Source organism: Cottoperca gobio, unplaced genomic scaffold, assembly GCF_900634415.1.
Source record: "Cottoperca gobio unplaced genomic scaffold, fCotGob3.1 fCotGob3_240arrow_ctg1, whole genome shotgun sequence".
Taxonomy (NCBI): Eukaryota; Metazoa; Chordata; class Actinopteri; order Perciformes; family Bovichtidae; genus Cottoperca; species Cottoperca gobio.
The window spans coordinates 314,246-338,069 of NW_021166866.1; the positions used below are offsets into that span (position 1 = coordinate 314,246).

At 43.7% G+C, this 23,824-nt stretch overlaps 1 protein-coding gene across 3 annotated transcripts in view; it reads right to left on the minus strand.

The window, feature by feature from the left end:
• The window catches only part of thsd4 (thrombospondin type 1 domain containing 4), a 40,309-nt gene that overhangs the window by 1,792 nt on the left and 14,693 nt on the right, over positions 1 to 23,824 (minus strand). For 2 of the 3 annotated variants that reach the window (XM_029426811.1, XM_029426812.1), the window contains exons 8-16: positions 9,398 to 9,602; positions 7,093 to 7,268; positions 6,320 to 6,416; positions 6,052 to 6,249; positions 4,783 to 4,912; positions 3,403 to 3,607; positions 2,390 to 2,563; positions 1,531 to 1,704; positions 1,205 to 1,384 (exon numbers count right to left, since the gene is read on the minus strand). In XM_029426811.1, the coding sequence (XP_029282671.1) occupies positions 1,205 to 1,384; positions 1,531 to 1,704; positions 2,390 to 2,563; positions 3,403 to 3,607; positions 4,783 to 4,912; positions 6,052 to 6,249; positions 6,320 to 6,416; positions 7,093 to 7,268; positions 9,398 to 9,602 (1,539 nt within the window). Of the gene's footprint in view, positions 1 to 1,204; positions 1,385 to 1,449; positions 1,705 to 2,389; positions 2,564 to 3,402; positions 3,608 to 4,782; positions 4,913 to 6,051; positions 6,250 to 6,319; positions 6,417 to 7,092; positions 7,269 to 9,397; positions 9,603 to 23,824 lie in introns of those variants that run through there. The other variant, XR_003831907.1, reaches the window with a different exon arrangement.

Consider the following 23,824-nt stretch of genomic DNA (forward strand, 5'->3'; position numbering starts at 1 on the left):
CTTTTGTCTTCATCACATCTCATCTACATCCCTTCATCACATTACACTTCATTTAGCTACAATAAGTGCAAACAATCACGAGGATACAACTCCTGCAGGTACAGATCGAAGGTCTACTGCAGGGGTGGGGAACCTCTAGCCTCCGGGTCGTATACGGCCCGCGAGACCATTTGATCCGGCCCTCGAGGTCATTCATAAACACACGCAAAGAAATCCACTAGGAAAAAAAACAAAACTCTAGACAGCAATAGACGGGTGACTGCCTGTTTTTCCTGACCAAGGTCGGGGTCCCTGAACACACCACGAGCAGAACGTGTCATCACGTGGTCACGTCATGTCAAACTTCAATATTAAACGAGAGTCGTTGACATCAGCGAACGCAGCGTGGCGAGTGTAAACGAGAGAAAGCTGGATGTGGAATGTCACTTTCCAGGAGAAATGGACGAACGATTATTTCTTTGTGGAAGTTAAAGGCCAGTGTGTCGAGTTTGTGCGGACGCGTTTGCGGTGATGATCTCGAGCGTCATTACTGCACGAGACATGTCAAACTGCACGAGCTGAGAGGACGAGTGTTTGGATAAAGTTAACGCTCTTCGGTGGAGTTCGGCCCAACAAGCAGCTCTCTGCAGAGCGGAACATACACACATGGACAGATAGAGAGGTAGACCCCCCCACCAAGAACACACTGTGGCACCACTGCTGTGCAGTTATCACTTTATTTATATCAACCTCTTGGTACTTATATTATCTTTTATTATATTTAATTATTGTGTACTACCTTTTACTTCATGTGTTCTTCTGCTGTGACGAGATACGTTTCCCCGTTGTGGGACTAATAAAGGAGTTCTGATAAAACAAAGATACAGGATACAAACGTTGCCGAGGTGAAAGGTGAAAGGTGAAATGAATGAGCTGTGTCCTAAAACAAATGTGCAGACGTTATGAGTTCAATAATTAGTATTAGTACTCGAAGGATGTTGTAAAAAATAAAATGGCCCTGGATAGGAAAAAGGTCCCCCCCCTGGTCTACTGTATACATGAACTTAACTGTGGTTGACCTACTTCCTGTGTCTGGAAGCTTAATGTATCCTATAATGTATCTAAATAGGATTTTGAGGGATTTCTTCAGCGGACAGCCCCGGCCGTTATCCAGTTCGTCCTGCAGCCGTGCTTTAAAGGGGAGAGGGTTTCATATCTTACTCACAGCACTCCAGTCGGTGTGGTACCACTTTGCTCCGCAGGCCTTGAGGTTACAGCTCTGCTGGCTGAGGGGCCGGTCCAGCGAGGAGCACTCGTACGGCGGCATGACGGCGACTCCTTCATCTGACTTCATCAGACACACCACTGCCCTCTGCTGGCTGCCTGCACCACACTCTGCAGAACACTGAGTCACACACACAACACGTCACATGGATTCAATCGAGACAGCAAAACATCACGTCGACGTACAATCCCTGTGAAATCCCACAGAATTAGCTCCTCCAGACAACTTCCCCTCGAGCCCGGCGTGACCTTCTCTCTTCCTCATACCTGGCTCCAGGGGCCTGTGAACCACTCGATGCGATTCTCACACAGGCCGTTGTTGCAGACCTGAGAGTTCGCGGGCTGCTCGCTGCCACAGCCCTCCAGAGGAAGACTGCTGAGGTGGTTGGTCAGGCAGAGAACTCCCCGGGACCGGACGCCCATCCCACATTCAGCCGAGCACTGTGGAGCAAACATTCATGTTGTTCACCAGGCAGCGGCTGGATGCAAGAAAATACTGTTGTGTTTTATTCTGTATTGATTGTATTGAGCTGTCAGACCTTCAGTCTGTCAGACAAGATGGCTGCATATATTCTGTAACGTGTAAAATCCTGGGTCACAACCGGATTTAACTACAAAATAAACTAATAAATTGGATGTAGTGTGACATTGATAAATACTGTGAGGGCAACATATACTGTCTGCAGTGGTTATATTAAAGATTTAAATATCATTCCCCCTCTTAGTATCACGCTGTATTGCCATCAGTTTAGTGCCTCATTAAGTCTGCTCTGGATCTTTATCACTTTTATCATGTTTTTAATGTAAATCAATTCATAACTTTGTTTTGAAACCTCTAGTTATTCTAATATTATCTATATTTAAAAGCACATCTGTATTCTCTCTCATGATTATGCTACAGATCCATCCCCCCGGCTCTGACTGTGGATTCATTTGTAGTCATCAGAATCTATATTCAAGTGGCAATAAATACCAGACAGTTCGCTAAGAGGCAACTCAAGAGTTTAAACTCAGAGTTTAAACTCAGCTAAAGAGTTTATGCATGAAGCCGGACACGATACAAAGACGACCGCTGTTATTAGACATGAACGCTGTCACATGGTCTCTCATTGACTCCGACTCCTACCGTGTTGCCCCACTCAGTGTAGAACCAGCTCTTGGCACAGGGTCCCATGTCGCAGTTTTCTACATCGATGGGCCGCAGATTCATGTTGCACTCGTCGTCAGGAACAAAGTCGCCCACGTTGCTGACACAGCGGACCTCTCGTGACCTCTGACCCAGCCCACAGGGCACCGAACACTGTGGAGACACACGGTTCACACTGTACTGCTGGAGAGACCGGACTACTTTATTAAGTTCACTGTACCATCGCTACAACAACTGGATTTGTGCTTTTCCTTCGTTGGGCTGCTTGTAAACAGATGTTTTGCTGTAGTTAAACGCGGCCCCCATTTACTGCAGTTCATCCAGACATATCTCCGTTTTCTGATCGCTCCTTCACCGTGGAGGGAAGCCAGAAAAACGAAGGAGCTGCAGGTTGAGGTGAGTATCCTCTGGAGGTTCATCACTACGAGCGACCCGTTTCACGTCGTCATTGTTATCATAAAAATATAAATCATAGCTGTTTTTAATCAGTGTAACAATGACAAGTTGTGGTTTTAAGAAGGTTATGTGCTGGAATATTTCTTGAGCACAGTGGTTTCCTGGAGTCGTCACGGTGAAGGTTTCCAGGAAGCTGAGACTCGTCAAGACGGGCCAAGAAACAGTTCGGCATAAAACCACATCTCGTCTTTTTTTACACTTACACTCAAAGTTAACGGTCTCCAGGCTGCAGCGTCATCGTTAACGTCAGATACAGTGTGCTACTGATGTCAGGACACGAACAGAACTGTCTGTTGAACCTGTTTCTTAAAGCTGTATGTCATTAAAGAAGACGCTGTGTGGTGCAGACGCAATTCAAGCTTCAAGTCATTTTTACAATTACAGAGAAGCAGCATGAAAATCTCAGATCTCAGACTCCCTCAGACAGTAATTGCAAAATGAATAGACTGTAATGTAAAGTAATAAATACACACACAGAGGTGTAAAACAATGAGATAAAGCATATAATGCAAAGCAGTCACATTGCTGCCACTCACCGCGGTCCACTCGGAGCGTATCTGCCACTCACTGCAGATCTTCAGCTGGCAGGTGCTGGTGATTTCGGGTCGCTCCAGGTGCTGACAGCGGCTCGTGTGGACGTTGAGGGTGCGGTTTGCGTAAACCTGCCGACACAGAACCTGCCGGTGTTGCATTCCCAGGCCGCAGCTTTTACTGCATTCTGACCACTCTCCAATATCCCAGCTGCTCAGGAAAACAAATCACAAAAGCTTGGTGTTAGGAGGGTATCCTATAGTGTATATATATTATACATGTATAATATATAATATATATATTATACATATATAATATATATATATTATATATGTATAATATATAATATATATATAATATATTATTATACATATATAATATCATATAATATATATATACTATATATATTCTACATATATCATATATATATCCTACATATCTACTCTATATTCTCTCTATTCTCGCGTCTCCTGTCTCTCTAGCTCGTAGAGATAGAGGAGAGAGGTAGAAGAATAGAGAAGAGAGAGGTATACAATAGAATAGAGAAGAGAGATAGAATGAGAGAGGATACATATAGAAGATAGATATAATACATAGAGAATATAGATATAGATAATAGATAGGATAATGTATATATATTATATATGCATAATAGATATATATAGATATAGATAGAATAATAGATATATACATATATGTATTAGACACAAATATAGATACATAGATATACATATATAGACATAGAGATATATATATATATATATATATATATATATATATATATATATATATGTGTGTGTATGTTGTATGTATATTATATATATATATATATATATATATATATATATATATATACACACACACATATATATATATATATATATATATATATATACACATATATACACATACACACACATATATATACACATTATTTTGTATAAATAGTTTTTGTATAAATAGAGATTCGTTCGTATGAAGACGTTGAAGATGTGTTGACCACTACAGTGATGAGGCTGGTATTTCTTTGACATGTAGGAAATACATTTTTTTTATGAAGTTATACAACTAATAGTATGTTTTATAATATTTAAATAAATACAAATATTATTTTGACATTATGTTTGTGAATAAAGAAGCACGGCAATACCATGCTTTGTTATCTATGAAAATAATGCTTCATTATAAAAACAGTTGAAACCTTTTGAAAGACCTATTTTGAGTAATAATGTGTTGAGAACACTTTATGTTTCATATACAAGTCAATACTAAGGACATCAACACAAAGACAGTCATCGACCAGGACAGCATCTCATCATTACATCACAGTAGTGTGTGCTATTTAGTGAACCTGCTCTTGCACAACATAAAGTCTGGTCTCTCACAAGGCCGGGCAGGGCTGCAGGTTGCAGGCCTCTTCCTGAGGAGTCGGTCTGCTGCTGCTGTCACACAAAGCCTCCGACACCTGGCCGTGGTTCAGCCGGGAGACACAGTGGAAGACGGAGTATCTGAAGCCTAAAATGCACACAAAGCAGATGTTTGATTTAAGCATAGAATTCTACATCTGAAATTGTGGACCTCCGCCAAGGCAAATGGTGCATTCACATGCTCCTCGGATGCTCCCGTTTGCAGAGTTGAGAAGTCATTGTTCGTATTTCGGTGTGTTCACGAGCTTTAAGTTGTGAAACAACACGGACGCTACAAAAAACATTGGTGTAGTTTATTGCTCAGGGCGTTTAAACAATACGTTGATATCTTAGTCTTTAAGGGACGTTCACTTGAATTTTCCAATTATTTCCGACACAACTTGAATGCAGCACACGAAAGTGAAACCTAACGCTTGTATCCGTTTCGTGATTCAGATCCTGCAGAGGAACAGACGAACAGACGAACAAACGAACAGACGAACAAACGAACAGACGAACAGACGAACAACGAACAGACGAACAGACGAACAGACGAAGAGACGAAGAGACGAAGAGACGAAGAGACGAAGAGGCGAACAAACGAACAGACGAACAGACGAAGAGACGAAGAGACGAAGAGACGAACAGACGAACAGACGAACAGACGAACAGACGAACAGACGAACAGACGAACAGACGAACAGACGAACAGACGAAGAGACGAAGAGACGAACAGACGAACAGACGAAGAGACGAAGAGACGAAGAGACGAAGAGACGAACAAACGAACAGACGAACAGACGAACAGACGAACAAACGAACAACGAACAGACGAACAGACGAACAGACGAACAGACGAAGAGACGAAGAGACGAAGAGACGAACAGACGAACAGACGAAGAGACGAAGAGACGAAGAGACGAAGAGACGAACAAACGAACAGACGAACAGACGAACAGACGAACAAACGAACAACGAACAGACGAACAGACGAACAGACGAACAGACGAACAAACGAACAACGAACAGACGAACAGACGAACAGACGAACAGACGAACAACGAACAACGAACAGACGAACAGACGAACAGACGAACAGACGAACAGACGAACAGACGAACAGACGAACAGACGAACAGACGAACAAACGAGCCGAAAATATAGATACATATTCAGTTATTTATTTTTTTAAATGTGGGTAATGTCAGAAAAACAACTCAAATTAAAAATATAGATCGTCTGACTGACCTTTACCACAGGAGGCGCTACACTCTGTAGTACCAGACATTTTCCAGTTGTACTCTCTCGTGCGTCTGGGTGGCTGTACGGCGGGAACCTGGTTGTCGGGCAGACGAGGAGGGTCCCACCCCCCACCTGCTGGATTGTAGTTTTCTTGGTGAGTGTTGCTGTGAGGGTCGTATCCCCCCTGTCCATTAACAGCGTTCCCTAAGACATAGACACGTGAGTTACAAAAACATAACTGGTAATAAAACGGTACAACGTGGGTCTCCTTTACCTCCTGGTCGTCGGTCTGGTTGCTGAGGGACGACTGGTTTCTCCGAGTGGACAATGTACTCGTAGTGAACACCAGGGTTTGGCTGCTGGAAGATCATCTGAGGCAAAGTAGATCAATCGTAAAGCAAGAGTTGTCCTTCTCAAATGTTATCTGCTCTGAAATGTGATCATATAATGACAAATCTTAGTTTCTCAGGTCAAACTTGTTCTCTGTGGCGGGAGGGCTGTCCTTCTTATTCTGAGTCCACGTATCGATTAGTTGATTTAATCGACAGCTCTTTAAAGATCCGAGTTTCTCCACAAAAGAATCTTCACTTCAAATATTGTGTTTACCAGAGATGTGCTCACAAGCATCTAAAAATAATCGAAGACCAAAACGTCTGAATAGTGGATAAATCAACTAAGAACGTCTGACTCTTTTCCTCGCTGTTTACATCTTCTGAACGTCAAATATGTTTATGTTTCTATGGATTTCCTGCAGTAATTGCTCCGTTTACTCGCAACGCTAGCAGAGTCTAGAAGAAACAGTACGCCGCTTCACACACACGTGAGTTAAAGAGCGAGTCTGCTGCGTTAGCTCCGCCTCTCCATGATGGACCAACCACCGCTGGGTAACCAAACCAAAACGTTAAACTACAAATGCAAGAGCTTTCATCAGTGAGCCATAGGCTCAATCACCTTTGTGTTTCCTCATCCGGCCAAAGATTGTGACTCAACATCAGTCATTTAAATCTTTGAGATCATTACTTTAAGCTGGTCAGGAGAGTCACTTACATAAACGTCCAGGATCTCATTGGTGGGCCCTTCGGCGAGAAACGACTCCCCAGCAGTGCTTCTGATTTCGTTGGGTCGGCGGTAGGTGAACATGGTGCCCCCTCCCTCATACTTCCCTGGCCGGTCAATAGCCCAGTTTCCATTAATGATGGATCGCCCCGATCGGCTTCGGAGAGCTGGAAGAGACAGAGAGAACAACCACACCGTCACCACCGACAGCCCTGAGCTCAAACGAAAGGAAAATACTGCCTGAACCACTTCCACATAAGTATTATTTAATGTAAAACCATTTAGACCTGATGAGGACTGTAGTAAAAACAATAAGAAATGCTCCGACACCAACATTCTCCACCCAAAACAGTAATCACAGTAACGGAATAAATGCTCTCGCGTGCACATTCAAAGACACGTCCGTTATAAACGTCACAATCTGTTTGTGTTGGCAAACCTTTCATGCAAATCCTGAAACAAAATCTCCTCTAAAGCTTTCCACTGATTTTATGGATTAGCGACAAGAGGCCATTAGAAAAGCATTAGAGGTGTAACATTAGACAGGCCTGTAAAAAAGTGTGTGGACAACTAAAAGCACATTAGAGATGCACCGAACAGAACAGAGGGGACGTGGTGAGGGCATGAAGTGTGGCTCCTGGTAGATTCTTGTTTGTTTTAAAACTTATATATCCTGCGTGCCCTCCTTATCAAAAAAGAAATCAACAAAGACGTTTCACAGTTTCTTACATTGTGTGAAGTCGTGCAGGATTTGTCATGCTAACTGCATGTTTGTGAATGTAGCAGAAGTGTGTGTGTGTGTGTGTGTGTGTCTACATAGCTCTGTGTACTTGCATAAATGCTCAGCTCAAATTAAAGAAAGTAGAGTGGTAGCCACTGAATCCATCCCCAGAGTGGTGAAATTCCTCACCTTAATTAAAAAGGCTGGTGAGGCTTGAGAGGTAAGACGGTGTAATGAAAGCGTGTTTTTGCACTTTCCTCCAGGGAAAGGTCCTTTTCTGAACCTCCTGCTGAGTCGGGGCATTCTGACATTCCAACAGTCACCTCTGGAAATAAGCCAGTAGCGTGTCCCACCTCTATAAAAGCAGTAATTATGTGTGTGGTGCGTTTCGCTCGGAGGCTCCGATGACGGGCTGCACCACAGCTGTGGGTGGTCAGCGACACCGCCGCCTTTTAATCAGACAAATCTAATTAATTTCACAAGCTACTGCCTGCACAGCTGCAACTAGTAGAATTGTCAAATGTCAACGAATCACACACATTTATCATTTTTCCCAATGGTGTCGTGCTTCTGATCTGGAACATAACACTACATGCGATGATGGAGATTCTCATTCCTTCAACATGTGTTTGGAGCTGGAATGAAGTCAGAGTTCTGCAGCCGATGAAACTGTCACTCTCTATTCGTCTGGGCAAACACAGGCTTGAAACTAGTGCTTTTAGAAGACTCTGGTTTGCATCGTCAGATAATCGAACAAAAGCCAAGTAGTGTTATTAAAGTATGATTTTAACGTCTAGTTCACTCAGGCAACTCATGTGGAATGGATTATTGTGTGAATGCACAATATGTACAGCATTGATATTTGGCATCGAGGCTCTGACCCCATCACTCCCCAGAAGAAAACACTAAGCTCAGCACAGCAGGGGGCGGGGGGTGACGATGATTGCTTCCCCCTTTTAGGAAAGTCGACTCAAAGCCTCCAGGGAGATGTTGAGATGGAGGCTTTACACCAGCAGTAAAAGAACCGACGACTTAAAAGGGGCAGTTCACCCCAGAAGTGCACATCTTCCCTCTTAGCTGTAGAGCTTTTTAGATCTCGATTGTTTTGGTGTTGCAGATATCAGCCATAGAGATGTCTAACTTCTCTCCAACATAAAGGAACTCGATGGCACTCGGCTTGTTCCAGAAATCAAGTCAGTTTCATATGGAAATATTTTCTTTCTACCTAACTACACCAATCATATAACCAGAAGAAGCACAGAAGGAAACTTGCATCTGCTCATGCTCACTTGTTGGTAGGTGTAGTTCGGCTGAAAGAAAATAGTTCCTAGATGAAACTCCCAACAAAGTCTGTGATTATCTTGATTTAGCGCATCATGATTTCTGGATTGCTGTTGAGTTTGAGGCTGTTATCTCCAACACTCGATAAAACATTGACAAACTACACTACAGGTAAGAGGAAAAATATGTATTTTTGATTTAACCCAACTGTCCCTTTAAGTGCGGTATAAAGACAAAGGTGTGATGGATATACAGTATGGTGCAGTATTAATGTGACAAGTGTGTTTTGCCCACCTAAGTAGTTTCTGCTCTTCACCATTTCTGTGACGTTGATCTTGGTGGCTCCCTCGGGGATCTCCAATATCTTGTGGTAGCCGATCTTAGTTAAACTGTGTTTAAACACTCCAGAGACCAGCCTGCAGGTTGTGTTGTCGCCTCCACACACGCCGCACTTGTCCATCACCTTTCCTGATCCGAGATACTCATCGCAGCCGAGACCCTGTGAGATGGAGAAGTGTGGAGTTAAACTACAGAGTGAAACAGCACGAAACAAACGGGACGTGAGCTCATAAAAGCTATTCTTGGTCGAATAAAAAAAAGGTAATTAAGTATAGAATATTATATTAAATTGCACCTGCATAGAACTAATAGAATAACTAATTGGCAGGGATCTGGTTACTCTCCCAACGGCATCGTTTTGACGTGACAGTCTTTGAAGTGATCCCCAGAATTTCCTTCCTAAATCTCTATAGGGTGCAAGTTTTCTGTGTCACATTGGTGGTAATAAATTACAGGAAACTTGGACACAGTAAAAATAGAACAGTTAACATCAGCAGTCCATAAATTCCCTCAAAGCAGCAGTAAAACAGGTGGTGGAGCAGCACAAACTGGTCCCAGTGAGCGCTACTGTACACTCAAACATACACACCGGGCTGTGGTGAGTGACGGGCCAAGTCCCAAACACACCACAGTCGGCATTCAGGAAACCAAAAGAGTGGGCATCGTGTGTGTGTGTGTGTGTGTGTGGGGGGTGGGGGATTGGTCAGCAGCCAATCTCCAGGCCTTCTTTTGCAGCTCTCGAATGGCTTCCATGTGTTTTCTCTGATTGAAGCTGACATATTCTTCCAACAACGTAGACCAATGTGAGGCTGCTGAGCTTTTCATGAGGTACCAAACCGAACTCTAAAGATGACTGACATTCAGAGATTGACAGGTATAATAAGTAGTGTTGTCACGATAACTTTGATAGAAAATACCTTGAAAACAATCGATGTGTGTCTACTCATCAAACCGGTGGTGATCTCATGGGTTTAGCTGAACTACAGGTCGGCTGCAAGTCAGTGGAAAGACGGACAGAGAGCAAGGAGAGCACAAGGAGGTGGAAAAAGGTAAAGTAAAAGGGATGAAAAGCAGGAGAGATGGAGGGAGAAGTGGTGGAAAGGGGTGGACTGTGCCAGTTGCGGAGAACTCGAGGAGAGTCTGGCACTCCCCCACCCGTAGCAGCTCACGGTGTTCTGGGCCAAAACACCACCTGGGCCAAAACAAACATGAAGTGCCTCCTTCCACACAGGAAATAAGTGACGAGAGAAAAGAAAAGCAAACTAAGAAAAGCTGGGAAAAAATTAAATAAAACTGCCAAACGCTTCTGCGGTCAGTGTGGAGTTCTGTTGCAGTGCAGCATGGGGTTGGATAAAAACATAACACGAGAAAAACTGCTGCGTTTTCATGATCTCACGTTTCAGATCAGTGAACTTAAAGCAACAATACTACAGGTCAGAAAGAGAGGAACACATTTTGAGGCACCTTGCGAATTAGAATAAGTCCAACGTGGAAAACAAATAAAAATCAAGGAGTGACATGACCCGCGATGAATATCCCTCCGCTTCTCCATTTTCACTATAAATTCTTTCAAACTAAAACAACACGATTACAGCAGCTCGGCTGCCTTTGCCTGAAAAAGGGAAAAAACGTTCCTCTCTTAAAGCAGACGCTGACATGGAGAGGTTATCTGTGGCCATCAAAGCATATTAATGTAGGACTGGAGAATAAACAGTGAATTTTATTGACTCCAAATCTTGTAATATCATATGACGGTGGATTTAAAAACATACCGAGCGTTCGTTCTTCTTACATGTGAAGAGCCAAGAGGTTTTTACGCCTTCAGAGCAGGAAGCATTAGAGAGTAAAGGGACGACTTGATATGTAGTGAATTGGACAGTTGCACCATTAAAATCACTAACCTGTCAAGACAAACTGAGCACTAACATCCTAATCTGTCCCTAAATAATCCCCCCTCCTCCTCACATCTGCCCTCCAGGCCGGCTCTGACAAACGTGACCTTAACTGTGAACCCATCAAGACGCTCAAGCCTCGCCAATGCTTCCCAGAAGAACCCAAACACAAATTTCATGTTGGTTGATGAACGAGGAAGACCACAGTTTCTTTTCCACCTTCTCTCTGTGGGTGGCTTGTGCCATCTGGTGAGGGAAACTCGCCATGTTTTGTCTTTGTGGAATTATAACAGGATTATTTAAAACGTCGCCAAAGCCCAGCGTCATCTGGAGATGGTTACACTTGTCAGGACGGTCGAGTCGACGCAACAACGTAATCTTAAAGTAGATCCTGATGGTATTGTCCCGCTCATCGTATCGCAGAGGTTTGGTAACAAACTGAAGTCTCGCAGCCAAAGGCACATGTCACTGGAGATTCTACTTCTCCCAGAAGAAACAAGACATTTAGAATTAGACACAGACGTCCTGCGAGCTGAGCTTTACTCTTATTGAACTACAAAGTTTACCCCAAAGGGCCTAAAGACAAGCGATGGCAGCACGATGTTTGAATACTGACAACAAAGCAGGACAAAGACTGTACAGTTAAACTTTAGGGTCAGCGTTGTGGTTATTAGCGGCCAAGTGAACTGTGAGTTGTCGGGTAAATGTTAGTTAACACTCCCAATCAGTGTGCTGCGTTCAAAACAAGTAGTTTCAACAAACCTCTGGGGTCATGTGAATTTGGGGACCTTACAAATAGAAGAAAGGGGCTTTTACTCGTATTTTGCTTAACCTCCTAAATCCACGGCTCTCTTTCACTTCCTGTATTTCAAGGCTTATGAAACAGCCACTGCATGTTTTGAGGAAAGTATTTAAAAGCAGTATTCGATTATTTGTGGCCACTTTGCATTTGCAAACAGTTTTCAACAGACGCTGAGCGACGTTAGTATTCATACGGAGTCTTAGTTCAAGCAACCTGGCGAGTGTAAATGCGATGCTCGCTCTCCTTTGGGATCTGTTTTAGTCTCCGACACCTCCTGAGGGAAATATCTGGCTGTTTAGCTGCTAACTTTGGCAGTGCACCATTTCGTTCTGGGCAGATTTACGTTGTTCGAAGAGAGCAGCTGCTGGAAATGAGGTCGATGATGTGAGACAGTAAAAGCGAATCAAAACATTAAAGTTGCGGGCTGTCAAACCAAAACAATGAGCTGAATGATGCTAAAACGCTCTCTAGAGCTCGTGGGAAACGGCAGAGTTGAGTTGATGATTTGCACGGGCCGTTTGATCTTTCAGTTAGAGCGGAACTGTGAAAAATGATTCCCAGTTTGTTGTTGCACTTGCATGTGTGTGTCTCTTCTCTGAGATATAGATTTAGAGACAGTGATTAACTGCATACACCACTATCAGAGAGTCGGGGAAAAGTATCAGACATTTGTATCATTCTTCAACACGAAACATGCACAAAGTGAAGGTATATCAGTTGCACAGGCACTAAATCTCCTCCCGACAGCTCTGGCATGATGTTACAATTGCTTTGCAGTATCAGTGCTTTGGTCAAAGTAGCCGGGCTGGTTTGTGGCTCCAAGCTAAGACTGCAAATGTGAATAAAACTCTAATGCTCAGAATGATATCACGCTGAAATCAACAGCAGTAGCTCACGCAACAACTCTACTGCAAGTGTGTGTGTGTGTGTGCGTGTGGGTGTGGGTGTGTGTGTGTGTGATGACTTCTGTTAGATTTGCAGCAGTTCAAACCTTGTGTGAGGTTTTGTCAGAGGTTATTAAAAGAGGTGTAAATCTTTCAGTGTCTCACGATTTGATTGTGATTCCTGGGGTTCTGCATGACTCGATTCTTGATTCAGTGCATGGAGGAGATCATGATTCATGATCTCCTCCAGTCAGCTGATAAAAGCAGAGAGGCCAAATGAGGGCATGAAAGCAGAAGGAAAGTGTGTATAAGATTATGGAGTTTCTATATTATATATATCAACTGATTGCAATAATGTAAACACACAAATGCAAAACATTTATTTATGCTAAACTGCCACAAATAAACTAAATTAAAATGCTGCATCAATAAAATAGTTTGGCTGCTTTTTATTTCTCAGAAAACTCCCAAATACAAAAGATTAACATGTGAAACTGGTATTCTGTGTGATATATTTATTTCTATATATATAGAATTAGATAGTTAACCAAGTACATATGTTTCTTACATCCCCAAGATATTTGTGTTGAATACTAACCGTACAAAGACAATAATTCAAAGTGAATAAAGTGACTTGTATATAAATCAGCAGCAGCGAGGCAGAGTGTCAACATGTTGTTCACTGGGGCTTTGAGAGACAGCTCAACACATAGTGCATGTGACTCGCTGCTCCGCTCTCTTTGTCCAGAGCAGCGTGTCCCCACAACAGGTCAGTGAGGACACTGCTGTCGGTACCAGGGACACTAAAGAAGACCAGTGGAAGGGTTTACTGCACTTAACGTAAGTAATGGGGACGTTTGTTGTCTACTAGTTAAAGATGTTATCCATATTCAGCTGTAGTGACTCCCCTTTAAAGAGTTGATGTAATAAAGAGTCCTGAAGCATCACCTGGATATTTACCTAAAGTTTCAGTTAAACGTTTCGCCCAGAACAACATGGCTGCTGGTCCGAACTCTGGAAAAGGGAATGAAATGAAGGTCATGAATAAAAAAGGATGTTTTCTTAGTCTGGAGATGGTGCAGCGGTTAAACCCCCCCCCCAGTCTAAATCCACATGAATGTTGGCTGAGGCTCAGATCCCACCAGAACCTTCTAACCTGTGTCTTAGTGGTTTCCTTTACAGCTTTCCTCCTGAGAGCAAAGAAACAAATAAATAACACTGTGAGACTTGGACTGCTGCCTCCTTGAAAACAAGTTTGCACGACCTTCTAATACCAATTACACTTCTGTGAAGACGAGTGAACACAGAAGCTCCATTACAGGACTGGAGGCCTTCGTCTCATTCATGTAGAGACAGTGACGCCAGGGGAATACAGACATGTCGTACTGCTGTGAATATGCATCCCGGGATGGAGGTAGTGCAGTATTTTAAAACATATTTATGAGCGTGGGGGTTAAAGGGGGGGAGAGGGCTGTTTGGGGATTTCTACAGCTCTTCACACGTAGATAGGTTGTAATGTTGTTTGGCGAATGGCCAATGAAGTTATCATGACTTGGTCAGCTGTTACCTCGTCTGGAAATGCAATATGGCCCCAACTTGTCTTCCAGGTTGAGAAAGCAGAAGCAACATCATCCCGACAGAGAATTTATAGCGGGAGTGACCTCAAGACACGATGCCGAGTCTGGAAATGACATTATTGAGATCACATCTCATGGACATAAAAATCAAATAAGATGATGATTAAAGAAGGTTTTAAATGTTGGTTTAGGTTGTGATTAAATAGGATTACCCCCGTCTCTTTCATATGAAGCTGTGGTTGTCACCGCGACTGACATCTGCCTCCCACATGCTGCGGATCTTTAACTGGTTTTAATGAGCGGGTGAAGCGAACGCTGCTTTTACTTCAGTCAGCACTTTGAACACATCTGTATCTGTGGACGCCGCACTGTCATCAAGTTCACATGTGACATTATCACTAAGGACTGAAGCACTTACTAACCCTGACTTACTGTTACACGTGTGAAATACACATCGTTCAGTACTAAATATAATGTTGATGAACACACGGGGTGTGATTTAATCTATTGGTGTCGATATTCTAAATATAATCCATCAAATTAAAGTATGAGCTAAAACAAAATGGATTTCTTCTTCGTTGGTCTCGAGTGCTGCAGGAATAAGTCCAGTTAACTACGACACGAGTCCGCCTTTAGCGTAGCGGCGGTGACGTTAAAGCCTATCGTTAGCTTGTTTCTTCTGGCGATTGCGTTTACATTTGTGAAGATAATCCTGTTGAACAAAACCTGTGAGGATCATAAATGTTTGTTCTTTCTGCAATAACCTAAAGCAGGGGTCTTCAACGTTTTTCAGGCCAAGGACCCCCAAACTGGTGTAGCGTGGAGCAGGGACCCCCTACTGTGTATATTGTATAGAAAAGGCTTGAAGAGGTCCGTGCTCCGCTCTGTCTCTGACTGTAGGTGTGTGTGTCGGGAGCGAAGTCCCACCCTTCCACAGACCCCTGACCTAAAGGAACGTTTACTTTATGTCGATGCTAACTTCCAGGTTTGCCTACAGAAATCCGTCATCCTGCAGCACTATATTATGTGGAAGGATTTTTACAGTTCACTAAACCCCTCCCCCAAACAGTGATTGTCCAATCATAGCTCAGCAACTGTAATTAAAGCCTATAATGAAGCAGTAAGCATGGCGCTGTAGTAAGAGAGACGCTAAGCATTAAAGGGGATCTTTTCTAAACAAACATTTACAAGAGGTAGCTTAACTTCATGCCTGTTCGATTCAATACTGATGAGCACAAACACATTTCTCTACAGTGCAGCCGTGCAGTGGAATAATCCGCCCAGAAATCGGACACTCTTTCACAGAGCGCGTTTAAAGAAATGGTTACAAAGTGCCATGTCGGTTATTCAATTTAAATGTTGAGTTATTTATGACCAAGAAGCATGTTGTTATAGCTCCCTGCGTTTATAAAGCGCTTCTCCAACCTTTGCAATCACTCAAATCGCTTTACAGTACATGTCAACATTCACACAACTTCATATGGAGTCAGAGGCTACCGTACATACAAAGTGCCACCTGCTCATTAGCAGTGCGATAAACATTCACCTCTGCTGAGCCGCCCGATCTGTGTATATGTTGTTGTTGTTTCTCTCGAGTTAATGAAAATAAATGTTTGGGCTTCGTTGCGTTTTCATTCTCGGTGAGTTTTAGTGACTACAACGCAGTTTTACTTTATCAGCTTTACCATGAGATGTAATTGTACGCTTACTACATATAGCCCAAGAGCCAAGGTTCTTAAAAAAAGGTTACGTAAACAACTAGCACTTGTACCCTGTGCGTGGAAGCTGCTGCTGGATGCTAACAGAGTTTCAGCTAATGTTAGCGTTCTGTCCTGAGAGTTAACCACGGCTAATGTCACCGCAGATAAACACGGTTCAAATTAAATGAAAAGTCTGATCTTATATATGTCCTTATCATACTTTATAATTATTATTATTATTACCTCTCTACACCCGACTCCTGCAGTTAAGTTGTGTAACGGAAAGAAATCATATGAACTAACAACAAGATGTTTGTTTTGGGAGAAATCAGAAATGAAAATGATTGTGCAAGAATGATTTGTTTGCTGAAAGCTCGGCACTGATTGTGTTTGTTCTGACTTTTCCTCTGCTGGAGTTGTGATTTAAGAACGTAGAGTTGCGGGACTTATGTTAATGAGTCGGGTTCAGATTTGACTTGAAGATAATTGCGGGGGACTGAGCTGAGCTTTGTGGGAACAGGCAGGAGGGGGTTTGCAAAACTGGACCCTTGCAGGACTCTACACTACAAGAACAATACTGTTTCTTCATCAACTGGTGAGGACGTAGCTTCTGGTTTACCACAATATCATCACATGCTTATTTAAAACCCCGTTTACAAGATGTTCCTTTTAAAACAACTGGAAACAAGGAGGAATGAAGCTCCGACTGTGGCCCGGTTCTGCATGTACTACGTGGAGGAAGTGACTTCACCAATAGCTCAAAACATGCAATTCATTCAATGTGTTCTTTCCCCTCAGATTTCACTCCTGGCTCTGGTATTGTGGGACCATTAACTAGAAGTCTAACCGTGGTTTGTAACCACAAACAGAAACACAAGCTCTGGTGTTTTGGGTCGTAATCACTCAGCGTTCCACTCTCCACAACACAGCATTTCAAGAAACCGATAGCAACATGTGTCAAACCAAAATGGCAACACAGACAAACTGGGATTATTAACTGTAACGTACGAAGAGATGAGCCGAGGTCAAAACTAGTGGCGGTCGTGCTTCTCAAAACTCACATCAAGCTATGATATCTGCAGGACATCCTACAAGCTGCGAGCATCTGTTGCCGAGCAGTGAAGAGAGACGTCGGCCTGAGTGGCAAGACCTTTGATCCCCCCCAACAGTAAAAAGAGGCCTCGTCCAGCCCACAAACTGCCCTCGCAGCTCAGAGCCTCTTCGTTAAAGGCTCCCATGCTTGTAAAACACTCAGAAATAGCATCGAGCGTGGTGAATCTACAGCCATAAAAACGCTGAGGGTTTCTCCTGACATCACGTCTCTGATTTTGGATGCACTGTTTTGGGAACAGAATGACCGAACGGTCTCTGCGGGAGATGAAGGCTGCGAGGTAATGGGTTTCATTCCCACTGGGAGCATCCACAAAAAGACTTACATCGATGACGAGTGTCACATTATGTTATTTTGACATGAGCTGCAAAGATCTAACTGAGTTCACGCTGATTGTAGCACGTGTCCGCTTGATACTGATTCATTGTTATTTGCTAATAAACATGATTTTGAACTGACATGTTCACGACAGCTAATGAGCGTTTACTTCTGTCTCTTCTCGTTGACCCCAGCTGCACAACATGGTTAAACACTATGGATTGTTATATGTTCTATATCTGTGACGGGTGTTGACATTTCCTTTTACGCAGCTCTACTCTTCCCAAATATGAATGTTTGTTATTGGAGTTTTAACAGTTTGCTCAGTGACCCAGTTAACCCCATCACAAGTAAAGCACTTCGTCTGTGAATGACTTTCCGGTCAATAAAAGTAATATAATGTTTCTCTCCTATAACACAAACAAAACTTAAAGTATTTCCTTATACAGTTTAAACAGATTTCTCATTGTGTCAAAGGGAAGGGTTTCCATTACCTGACAGATCTCTAAAGAAAGGTAACTCAAACTAAGGGTTTGACTTCTATCAAACTACTTTAACATCCGAGCAGGAGCTCTCAGGAAATATCACACGAGTAACTCAACACACATTTTGTGCCTTGACAGATTCCAACATTTACATAACATTGATAGCTATGTAGAGTCATCTAAAGCTGGCACTCTCATGGAGACTTTGGCACTTCACACATTTGCATTAAAGACCTGCAGGCACAACACAGCAGCCTCATTAATCATCAGCAAACACAGGTGAGCTAGAACTAGCAGAGCAGAGCCACAGGCAGCGACAGGCTAATTCAGGCTCGCAGTGTATCCCTAATAGAGTTCCAAGTACATCTTTATAGTCCCAGGACAGGCCTGACTCACAGAGGCTTCCACTAGTGGAGGAAATCTAATCCCACAAGTAGCCTGTGAATGTGCTGTGGAAAAATAAACCTCTCAGAGAGCGAGCGGAGCCACGGTGAAAACAGCCACACGGTGACTGGACCGCAGGATCAGAAGGCTACGGGGTGACAATGTCCAGTGCTGCCCACGAGCACTAAACACCGGTTGTAAATGAATTAGAGGCTTAAATCAGATCAACTTTAATCACCAAGGCCAATAAATGCACAGATTTCTCTTGGTGGCATGCACGGCGGCATATCGACCACTTTCCAAAAAACCTGACTGCAAAGAGTCCAAAAGAAACTTACACTGAGCGCCGCATCGTGCTGTGCAACTCTTACAGCCAGAGCGTTGGCATCAATGGGAATCCCCACGCTCTCCCAGGTTCCTCCAGGACCCAACAGAGGAGAAGCCGGTCCTGACTGTGACCGCGGCTTCCCCTGCACACGCATGTGGAGGCAGACGAGCAGCAGAAGAGCCAGTCCTGACAGCATTCTCTCATGTGGGCCACAGAAACGTTCCACCAGTCACTGAAGCTTCTACAGAGATCCAGGGGCTGCTCCCGTCAGCCTCTTCCTTGCCTCTGTAACTGAGAATGCCAAAAAACTCTCACTACAGAGCTGATCTCTACGAGCTCCCTTGTAAACTGAGCTGAGGGAGGTGCAGCTGGGGGAGAGAGGGGGGAACGGGCTCTGTTAGAGGAGGGAGAGTGAGAGGTAGAAAATGAATAGGAGGGTGAGGGAGGCGGGAGGGAAAGGAGGCAGAGAGGAGAGTGTGGCAGCTACTGCTGACAGTAAGCTGGATCCCAGAGAGGAAGCTTTGGGGAGCGCTCTCGATGTGACAGAGAAAGTAGGAGCGGTAGGAAACTCTTGCTGGGCTGAAATTAATGTGAAGCAAAAGCACTATGGTTAAAAGTGTGTTGACATAATTGGCAGGTGGGCTTGCCATCTTCTACGGATGTCAGCAAATAGGAATTACAGAATTACACAAAGGACATAACCTTTATTCTGGTTGTTAACAACACGAAGCAGAAAACAGCGGGAAATGATGAAGTCCAGAGGTCTCATGAACATCCTGAAGTGGAAATAACTCCATATGAAAAACATCTTTTGGTTGTTTCTGCTCACTTTCAAGATGCAGAAACAAAAACGCAAAAACAATAACATCCCTTTGCCCTCTTTGCACACAGCCCCCACCCCCCCCCCCCCCACCACCAAATACTTAATAACAAGCCACGTTGCAACGCTGGAAGCACAACTGCTGCAGCCAATAAGACCCGGCTCATCACATGGTTTTCCTATTGCACCACCATTGTTTCCACGACATTAAACCCTAATTGACCAGGACATACACTGGAAGTGCACTCTTCATCCTTTAGTAGGATAGTTGCTTTATTTTCTTCATGAAATGATATCTACAGACTGAGCGAGTCGGGGACGTTCTGGCTGGACCCGCTTCTACACAAAGACACTTCTGGAATAAGCTTGAGATAATTGAGAACTTTCCTTTCTTGAAGCGGCACACGGAGACCACAACAGGCTGCTGCAGCGTCTATTGTGCGCGCTGACAGGCTGCGTCTCAGAGGGCCGAACACAAGGAGAGGAGACGAGAGGGACAAACAGATGGACTGACGAGATGATGCAATGTTAAAGAAGAAATACAACTAATGCAATACTTTACTGAGCGATGTTTATACACTGTACACCGAGTCATTGAAGGGGCGTGGAGGAAGAAACATCTTCTCTTACTTCTGATCCCTTCAGGTCGCGAAGGTGCGTGGCGTCTGCTCAACTCTCTCTGCGTACTAACTTTGTCCAAACTGATGCAACTAATGTATGAAATTATTAACAAAGGAATACTTTTGATATCGAGTTGTCAATTAGTTTGAATGAGTTGCGTTTATTCAACATTTTCAAAATGTTTGTAAACAGGGCTGAAGAATGACAGAAATATAGAAACTGGGATTTAAATAGTAATTATGTTCAATACATTAAACTCCAGGCATGTTGCTGGTACAAACATCACATGCATTTCTTATTATTTGCAAATAACATTTACTTTCTTGTAAGTAAATTAGTGACTAATATACTATATATAATTACAATCATGACACTTTTAAATTGTGATTAGTTGTTTAGTGAATGACAATGACAGTAATGAGCTTGTACCGCATTCACCTGTGCGCACAGAATTATACCAGTACGTCCTCTCGGAGGATTAAACAGCAGCTCACAGGATTATATCCCCATTAAAAAAGCTACTTTGAAGCTTGGGATTGTAGATTCATGAGCGCAACAAGTCAGCTGAACAGATTGCCAAATATTTGCTTGGTAATGATATGCATGTTGATACTATATTTAATAAATCACACCCTGACACTTGCTCTGTGAAGCAAGTCGAGGCACTGAGTGCATGAAGCGCAGCAAGAGACGCATGTCATGGGGCTTTCTCAACTAAATATATATATATTATAATAATAATGAATTAAATGTATAGAGCACACTTTAAATACAGCAACATCTCAAGGTGCTTCACATAAAAGCGGTTTAAAAACGTTAAAACTCAATTTACACAAAACAATCGTGCAATATTAAGGGAAACACATGTGAACAGGAGGCGAGGGGAAGGCAGGGAGGAACAGGAGTGTTAGGGTTATTTAAAAACAGCGAGTGAGGCTGAAGAAGATTTGAGTGTCCAGGGGGGGAGATTGAGGGGTGAGGAGCTCCTGCAGGTACAATTCATGGTCTTGAACACCAGCAACACAGCAGTGGAGAGAAACTGTGAATGGCTCTCTGGAGCTGCTTTGTTTTCATTTGTAAACCACTCATCACCTCCCCCCCCCCCCACCCCCAACCCCCAACCCAGTACGCACAGTAAGCTGTCAAAGCAGCTGCAGACGTGCAGAAAGGGATCGGCTCTTTTCAGCAGCCCGTCTGTCACGATGAACCAACACACATCGTCTCGTGCTCCCTCTGATCTGGACAGGTCTCATTATGGAGGCACAGCGCCCAGAGGTCGGGCGGGGCCAGACTTACTCTCCCGGTACACCCTGGGGTCTTTGTGGGTCAGCCCTGAAGCAACCTTGGCTCCAGGCGCCTGATTCCCCCGGTCTCCGACCCACACATGTCAGAGTCACGCTCTGCAGCAGGTGGGCTCAACATTACTGTACACACACGCAGTCACTTTAACGGTCTGTCGGCCGTTCGGAGGATGTTTCAATCCAACGCTCATTAGCAGAACATCTAACACTTTTAGCAGGTGTGGCCTCGGTGGGAAACACTTTACCTGGCAGCTGCAATTCCTCTGTCAGTAATCTAGTTTACATCATGCTTCACACACGCTGAAGGACGTGTAACGAGGATGCAGCCCCCCCCCCCCAGTTGTTCGCAGCAGCGCACACACACTTTCACGTGTCGGCAGCTTCTCTAACAATTCTCTATTGTGTTTCAATCACATTCCAAACCTCTGCATTCGTGTTGTCTCCTCTAAACCTCGACGAGAACAGTGAACGTTGAGAAAAGGAAGTATGAAGAGAAAACTCATGATGTGTTGTGCATCTGGGATTCATATTAGTCAGCAAAGCCAGGCATGTTGGTCCCATGATTGTTTCCTTTGAGCAACGCATTTGACTGAAAAATGCAGGAGCACAGTGGAGGGAGGTAATGAATAAAGCAGGTCGAGAGGGGAGGGGCAAGGTGTGGCTGAGGTAACGGTTTCTGTTTGTCTCCTGCGGTGGACGACACAGTCTGCAGAAGAGATATTAAATAGTATATATTAAACAGCTGAAATGAACAACCTGTCACTGGGAACATTATGAAGAACAGGATGTGTCACTCTGCGGCGTTACAGGAAGTGATTGGACTGTCGGGGTTTTGTTGGTCATGTTGCTCACAGTGTGAAGATGCAGGCGTGTGTGCACCAAGGCCGAGCACCCCCACGCTCCAGCGTCAGGGCCGAGGTTACATTGATACGATAGCAAACTCCACCCGGCGTACTCTGCTCGGCATATCGTAAAGAAGTAACGCCAACGCCAACCAGTGGCGTCGGACTGTCCTCTTGCTTTATGATTGTTACTTCCTGTGCATTTACTATAATGTGTCGTTTCTTAATGAATCTATAATCCCTATAATATATGTATAGCTACAAGTCTGTGGTTATTCGGAAAGGTCTGACTTGTGGAGGGGGGGGGGGGATTCTTCTGTTTTGAGCACCCTTAAATTGACGCCTATAGATACAGATAGACTTGTGACATCTTTAAAGCTGATAGGTGCTTGTTAAAAGTGGAACTTAGACAATCCAAGCACACACACAACTTCATAATATATGGTGTCGTCAACGTGATAAGAGAAAAGGCTTGAACGTTCTGTGGCAACTTCTGTTCTTCTGTTTTGTGAAAACAGATTAGACACAGACTTTGACTTGTAAAGGCTTCAAGGCCCGTTCCTTACTCAACCATGTTGACCTCAACGAGAAGCTTTTGTGAAGCGCAACACTGCGACACACGAACAAACAAACCAGATAAGTTCTGTGTGAACTCATTTCTCTCTGTGTCTTTATACAGCTGCATTGTGTCAATAGAGCTGACATATAAACACACATAAATAGACATTTATCATTAATTAAGACGGTGCACAGATAAAGTCTCACATTATTCACACCGTGTGTGCAACATCCACTGACTGACACCTACGTTTTCTTATCTTATTCTCAAATGACCCTAAATCCCAGGCGCCCGGTGAGCGCTCAGCACACATCGAGTGCTCCAGATATCTGACATTCCAAACAAACGGATGAGACATACAATGAGCTAAAGTTTACAGCCACCCTGATAGCAGCCAATCACTGTCAACAGCCGTCTGTCTGAGGAAGACCTGTGTGACCGCTGAGTGCTAAAAATACAAGCTTGTATCCGTATAGTATAGCCTCATAAATCAGAGCGGACGCTGCTCTCTGCCCTTGAAACACACTTCACTGCAGAGCTGTGTGTCAGTAGCTCACTATACATCAACAGCTGTCTCCAAATCACCATCATACATCCATCTTAGCGGCCATCTGTCCACCTGCTTAGTCTCCACACATACGGAACACATCATGATATCATGAGTCAGCGTGCGGTGACGGAGATGCATCATGATCATGGAAAGGCAGGGCCACATTGTGAGGAGGGGAACGCAGAAGAAATACTAATAATAACTAGAA